The sequence below is a fragment of the Rhagoletis pomonella genome, unplaced genomic scaffold (genome assembly GCF_013731165.1).
Source record: "Rhagoletis pomonella isolate Grant_MI unplaced genomic scaffold, Rhpom_1.0 Rhpom_scaffold_05286, whole genome shotgun sequence".
In the NCBI taxonomy this organism is placed as follows: Eukaryota; Metazoa; Arthropoda; class Insecta; order Diptera; family Tephritidae; genus Rhagoletis; species Rhagoletis pomonella.
The window spans coordinates 2,304-9,099 of record NW_023463829.1 but is presented as its reverse complement, the minus strand read 5'-3'; the positions used below and the strand labels follow the sequence as shown (position 1 = coordinate 9,099).

The following is a 6,796-nucleotide window of genomic DNA, read 5'->3' as shown; positions in this document are numbered from 1 at the left end:
AAAGGGAAATTTCGCTTGGTTTGTCAAGCCGCTTGTGTTGTGTATTTCGCTCTTTACTCAACACGTCAACTTAAGCCAGAAGCGGAAATATTTTTTTTTGTATTTTCCTTTTAAGCTCTTTTGACAGTTTGCCGCCTAAAATGCCACATAAAAAAAATGCATGCAAGCATATAGCTCTGATCCAGTACTCCATGAACTTACTGGATTTTACACGAACTTGTAGGAAGTTGCAGGAAAAATGTCCCCGTACTCCAAAATCCTTCAAAATCCTGTAAATGTGAGCGACTTTTGGAGCGTTGTGTAGAGAATGAAGTTGCAAGATTTTACCCGAACTTTTTCTTCTGGTAAAATCATGAAAAGTGTCAAGCAATCACTGGTTGACGTTTTTACAGGATTGGAAATGGATTTTTTGTTCCCGTATTTTTTGTTGTTACTCACTTTTTACTCTCACTTCAGAGAGTAACTTTTCTGTTTGACAGTTTTACAGGATTTTTCACGAAAAGTATTGGATCAGAGCTAATATGTTTGCGTTCATTTATTTTGGAGAAATGCAAAAACGGAAATCTGGCAAGCCTAATTCTCTCACCGCTCTCAATTTCCTTAAGGCCGTGACTTAAGAATCTAAAAGCTACAGGTTGTTAAGTTGCTTACGGTAAGTTAAGTGTTAACTAACCGCCAACACAGTTTCTCATATCAAAGGCAAAAGAGCCAAAGTTGGGGAACGCAACTAATATTTTCAAGAGTTGCAGGCAGATGACTTTTTTTTTTGTAATTTAAAGTTACTTCCTAATTCTTTATAAGAAGAATTAATTGGCCACCAAGGCAGATGACTTTGATCATCTTTTTTTTCTTGCTGACAAATTGGTACTATAACTCCCCGGCGTGAAATAATCTGCCGTCACGAATTCGGGAGAAATGCTATCAGCGACGCATTCGTAGTTAGTGCTGCCTTTGATTTTTGTTTGTTTTGGTTTATTAATTCTAAATCAAAAGTAAAATAAATTATAATTCTCACGAATTTCGAATTTGCGGGAGAGTTTCGTGGTCACGACGACATTCATGATAGCGATTTCCCGACTTGACTACTTCGGGATCTCCGATGGAATTCATGATAGGCCTGTACAATTTTCCTTAAAATCAACTGCCACTTTGCTCTCAATTTCCCCTACTTTGCAAGTTTTTTGCGTACGCGAAGGCCAAAACTCGATAATTTGTGATAATTATCCAGATATCGATCATCTTCTGTGATCAGCTTTCTGTGTTTACCAACAGCGAACTCTTGGAAGGTTTTGTCGCTCAAGGAGTAAGATGATGTCTGTTTCTGACCACTGAAGCTTTAGATATTTTAAAGTTGCCTTTTAAAGTGTTAATATAAAATATGTACTATAGCATTAATACGGCGGCTTCTATAACTCTTTCACGTTTAGCACTTTAAGAAATTATGAGTAATTGATGTGCAAGGGCACTCTGTGTTATCATTCAAATGTGATAAAACAATTTGTAACCTTGCTAAAGAAAAGCAAAATTTGCTTTACACTTCTGAGTCTATTCATTTGGTTCAAAAGTTATAACATTTTGCTACAATCACTTATCAACAATAGCTTTCTAATTTAAATTATTAAAATATGGCATTCCATTTCACTTAAAAAATGTATTTTCTTCTCCTCATTGTAGATGCATCAAACATGAATGAAGGTGAGTCAGCAGGAGGGGGGCATCAACGGGCTAGCCCAGCCCCTCCTGCTGTATCCGACCATAGATCAATTTTATCGTCAACAACCTCAACAGCATCGGTGGATACCATCACCGGCTATAGCGGTACAAGCATACCCGCAACCTTTACAGTTGCAACTCCTGATTCCTTTCAAGTCATAGCAACAACGTTTGTGGATTCACCCATTACACCTCGCAGCTTTCAACAAGCGTTTACTCAGCAACATTTGCCGAAACAACTTCAACAAAATTCCCCAAATAGAATATCGACAACAAATATTCAAAGTCCTCTAAACAAACCGCTACAACAGAAATTCCAATATCAAGGGGCGCAGGCGCAGCAGTTGCCTATGCCGCAGACTACACGTTTAGCGGAAACAACTAATACAGCAGCAACTGATATAGTTTCGGAGGCACAAAATCAAATTGATACTAAATCTGGTATTCAGATTACAACACGCGTGCTAGCGACGGACACGTCCGGCAGCCTGGTTAATAGTTTTCCATCCTCAACGAGTACGACAAGTTTAATTGCAGAGGCGGGACAACAAGATTCGCCGCTAGCCAAGCGTCCCAAACTTGGGGGCAGTATCGGTAGTAGCCTAACTGCTTCGTTGTTGCCAACAAGTGGGAGTACGCAGGACAACAGCAATACGGCACTGTCTGCACCAGAGGATATAAATGCGCTCAAGAAGCGCATTTTGGAGCAAAAATATCTCCGTTTGCGAAGTCTTAAAGAAAGGTGTGAATTATAGTCGTAGTGTTGCTAAAGAGTAGCAACCATTCGAGACAAGTGTATATATATTTATTTATTTTCACTTGCAGACACACAGAAAATGTCGCCGAATTATTCTACTTGCAAAGCGGTGGCAACATGATGGACTACCCGACGTGGCGTAAGAAACCACCAACCCCGCAGTTCGTCACCTTCAGCAATGCTTATCGTCTAGATCAGTTGGTTAACGAGGACAGAGCTGCTGCATTAGTACAGCAACAACAACAACAAAAAGCAACTGATAATATCGCAACAATAATTGGTGTTGCCAGTACCAATCAAGGCACTCAGCAACAGCAGCAACAACATACACAACAATCACAAAAACAAACACAAGACTATTTGGCTGAAATCATAAATAAAACGGTTAGTAAAGTCAATATTCCAGAATTTTATATGAAAATCTAATTTGAAGGATTAAATGATGATAAAATGTCACTGAACAAGTTGGCCGCCTCTATTTTTGAGAAAGTTAACTTTCATAGGATGTTCGCATTTGCGAGGCATTTGTCTGATACATACCAGAAGATTGTATTTCCCAATAAAATTATCTGCATGTGTTGCTGCTGTTAAACTGATTAATTTTATGTTGTTTACATTTTTTACTTTTCAGAGTTCGCAATCTCAAATAGCTACAGATATAAGTAATAGTAGTGGTAGCAACAGCAACAGCAGCTGTAGTGGGACTTCATCAGGGGTCGCACAGAGCCTTGGTAACACACCTACAGTTACAGCGACAGCGACAACTTTAACGCCTGGCAGTGGGGGTGGAGGTAATTTAACCACCACCGATGCGAGTGGCGAAGCGTTGCCACAGGGTGCTGAAATTAAAATTCCCGCCGTAGGCGCAACGCCTGTGGCTGTTTCTACAAAGCTACCAGCAGCTGTTGTACAACTCACTCAACAAGGTATGTGGCGTGTACAGCTTAAGAATTTGTTTTCTCAGTTGAAGTTTTTTGTTTCTAACATTTCATTCGAGTTCCTTATCAAAGCAAAAAGGCTAAAAATTAAACTAAAACATATAAAATTGTCACTTCCTCTTTCGCTTTCCCGACCGTGCACACATAACAAAGCCTTTTCGTCTCTAATCAAATTTATGTTATCTCGAGTTGTTACATTTGTTTGATTTTACCTACCTCATTTCTTTAGTTTTGTTTATAACTCTATCAAAATAATTGTAAATTGGCGAAAAAGCATTGCAATGTTTAAAAAAAAAAACAATACAATACACAAATAATTACATTTAGAGAACTTTGGCAACATTTGATAATTAAGTTGAATTACAATTTGTTTTTTTTTATTGTATTATTCTCGAAACTCACATGTTCACACACTCCCTCTCTATCTCACGTTATTCTGTTGTGTATCATCTCTACATTGTATCATTATATAGGTCACATACCCGGTAGACCTTTAGGAGGTCGGCACGGTATGGTATTTGGTCAAATACCCGCCCCACCAGCTGTAGGAAATTCTACCTTACCTTTGGTGCCAGGTGCTTATCATTTTTTTTCTTCAGAACAAGCGATTTTCTTTTAAATTATCAACTACATAGTTTTGAATTGCGTATTTAATTAGAATACAATTTAAATAGTTTGTTTTGTTTTCATTTTCATTGAGGTAGATAAATACATACATAAATGTGCATTTTATATGCAATTTGAATATAGTACGATTTTTCTATTGCTTTCTCATGCTTCTTGTTGACTTAATAAACATATATTTTCATTGTTATAATTGATTGGATTTATTCGATTGCTTTTTTTCTAGTATATCTTTTACCCCTAAATGTTTTATTTTCACCTGTTTGATTCTCTGCTTAATAACATTATTGAGTTTCTGATTTTAGTATTTTTAAATTTTGGAGTAAGGAAATAATTATTAGCAATATACGCAGGGGTTGAGTTTATTTGGTATGGGAAAAATATATGTAGGCTACCGCTAAAATTCAAGTTTGCATTTTATGATCGCGTTGAGTTTAAACCTATTGAAAGCATTTCATGTCTACTGTAGCAGCAGCTTGTTTTTTAGTACCGCAATTCGCAGAGGGACAATGTTTTACATACGACTCAAAATTTAGGAATATTAATAATTACATCGGCTCAAAAAAAAAATCCGAACTCGGGTTTGACCTCAAGTTCATGCTTAATATTTATGAAGGTCTTCATTTTGAGTATAAAATTGTGTTGTATGGGTATAATAAAAAGATTTTAGTCTAATTTCATATGTACATAACTACATACAAAAACAAATATAATAAAAACGAGTTCCAACTTGTGTAATTAAACCATCTTTGTAAGAAACAATAAAAAGGTTTGAGGAATGTTTTTATTTATTTATTTAATCAAATGGAATGCAAATCCTTACTGACTATGTATTAAACATAGCAGCTTAAGCACTACCTAAAGTAATTTAGCAGGCCAAAGTAATTTAGTAGCCGCTACAACAACAACACCAACTGTTCCCAATGGCAGAGACGGATCATATTCAGAGAGCTCATTTAACTCAGAAAGGGTTCTGAACAAAGGCGAGAATTTTCGTAGTAGTTTTTAGAAATCCCAAGTAAAATAAAGAAACATAACGCAAATTATGAGACGGAACATTTAATACTAACTTCCCCAAAAGATTAGGACAATCGACTGTGCCTTCCACTATTTTAGCCACAAAAGAGGCTGCGAAAGAAGAACGCCTAGTGTTTAACGAACTTTTGACAACGAGAAATACACGGAAATTTTAGAGTGATCCTTAAACAACTGACCATTGCGACGAACGAATGCGAGCATTGCATAATCTTTGGAAATTACACAATTAAAATGGGTTGCGAAGGTTAGTTTTGAGTCGAAGTAAACCCCTAAATCTTTAACCTTGGTGTACACCCAAAGTAGCTACAAAAGGAGTGGAAAGTAGGTTATCCATCCAGTAGAGTTGAGTGGAAAACCAATTGCGATAACTTATTAACTAAGACTTTATTCGAAACTCTATCGAACGCCTTCGAAAAGTCGGTGTACACAGCGTCCACTTGCAAACCTGACTGCATCGCATGAACACAGTCCTCCATGAAGGTAGCAAGGTTGGAGGCTGTCGACCTGCCACTAACGAAACCGTGCTGACAAGGGAAAATTAAACTTTTCACTGCGAAATTAAGCTTCTGTTTGACAACTGATTTCTAAACTTTTGGAACAGTACCTAGTTTGGAAATAGGCCTGCAATTCGAAACATCATTATTGTTCCAGCTTTTGTAAATTGTAATGAAAGCATTTTTCCAGTCGTCAGTAATAAAATATCCAGACGAAAGAGATTTGTTGAACAGTATTGTCAATGGCTGAACAAGCGAGGGATAACGTTTGAGCATAGCACCTGAGAGGCCATCAGAATCCAATTTAAACGAGTGCTTTAAGGAGCAAATGGCTACTTCTACGTCACTTACAGAAACACGCAGTGCGGCTAACTTAAGGGCAGATTCTGAAAGAGGGCAACGTTCAGAAACCATATCAAAATTCGAGACATAATTAAAGGAAAAAAAGTCTGCTAAGAGATTGGCTACCTCAGTAGGTGTGTTAGATTGCTTGTCATTCGAAAAGACATAGGACGGTACACTCGACTTGGCGTTCTTAGATTTTACAAAACTCCAAAATACTTTAGGGTTGCTTTTAATGTCTGCTTCACTTTTACTAATAAACTTATTCTAAAGAGTTTTGTCCAAGAAATTAAAGTTCCTGAGGCAGTACTGATATATGACTAAGACCTACTAGCCCTAAATCTTTTAAAGATCCTATTTTTGCGATTTTTGAGTTGCTTAAGCTCTTTGTTGTATCAGGGTAACTTGTTCGACTTCCTTGTAATTAATGGCACTATTTCTACATTTGAAAACTTTTTATGCGGCCTTAGTGTCGCAAATCAGTACATGTTCTCTATCATGATCATGAAGGCGGCTATTTAAGACATCAAATTTGCACGAACTAAAGCTAAAACTTGGTCAGCATCTCTCAAGAGGAACAGTAGCGATAACATAAAATTGAATATTACCTTCCATAGGAATATGATGAGTATTTGCGCGAGTTATTTTAGATGGGCATTCAAACACCCAATAACCTACATTATTGCTAATAAAGATAAGATCTAAAATAAGCATAAGTTTATTTACAATTCCATTAATTTGTTGTAGACCAATACTTAGGAAACTATCAGTTACATATAAGTTACTGTAGTTGAATTAACCGTGGTAAAATACGAGGAGTTATTGAAGTTATTCCAAGAAACATTTCACAAATTAAAATAACCAAGTACACAAAGGTGGTGTTCGCCAAT

At 36.8% G+C, this 6,796-nt stretch overlaps 1 protein-coding gene and 2 non-coding genes across 4 annotated transcripts; all 3 read left to right on the top strand.

Moving 5' to 3' along the window:
* Positions 1-1,455: 1,455 nt before the first annotated feature.
* On the top strand, positions 1,456-1,587 carry LOC118755095. Its single transcript, XR_004994981.1, has one exon. It is a non-coding gene; the product is annotated as a small nucleolar RNA psi18S-841/snoR66 (small nucleolar RNA).
* A 59-nt stretch (positions 1,588-1,646) lies between these two features.
* On the top strand, positions 1,647-4,906 carry LOC118755093 (helicase domino-like). 2 transcript variants are annotated; one of them, XM_036489941.1, is made up of 4 exons: positions 1,647-2,455; positions 2,539-2,854; positions 3,102-3,396; positions 3,882-4,906. In XM_036489941.1, the coding sequence occupies exons 1-4, from the start codon at positions 1,650-1,652 to the stop codon at positions 4,025-4,027; spliced, it is 1,563 nt and encodes a 520-aa protein (XP_036345834.1). In that variant the 5' UTR covers positions 1,647-1,649; the 3' UTR covers positions 4,028-4,906. The 2 variants fall into 2 exon arrangements, with proteins under 2 accessions (XP_036345834.1, XP_036345833.1); XM_036489940.1 differs by having other exon boundaries at positions 3,102-3,972.
* LOC118755094 lies at positions 2,904-3,010 on the top strand. The gene has a single exon (XR_004994980.1). It is a non-coding gene; the product is annotated as a small nucleolar RNA Me28S-Am2589 (small nucleolar RNA).
* Positions 4,907-6,796: the final 1,890 nt, after the last annotated feature.

Bases quoted from the DNA above. Each gene is read 5' to 3' on its own strand.
- LOC118755093 (XM_036489940.1), top strand. From the start codon at position 1,650: ATGTATTTTCTTCTCCTCATTGTAGATGCATCAAACATGAATGAAGGT. The intron at 2,456-2,538 runs GTGTGAATTATA...TTTCACTTGCAG, and splicing joins TTGCGAAGTCTTAAAGAAAG to ACACACAGAAAATGTCGCCG. The intron at 2,855-3,101 runs GTTAGTAAAGTC...TTTACTTTTCAG, and splicing joins CTGAAATCATAAATAAAACG to AGTTCGCAATCTCAAATAGC.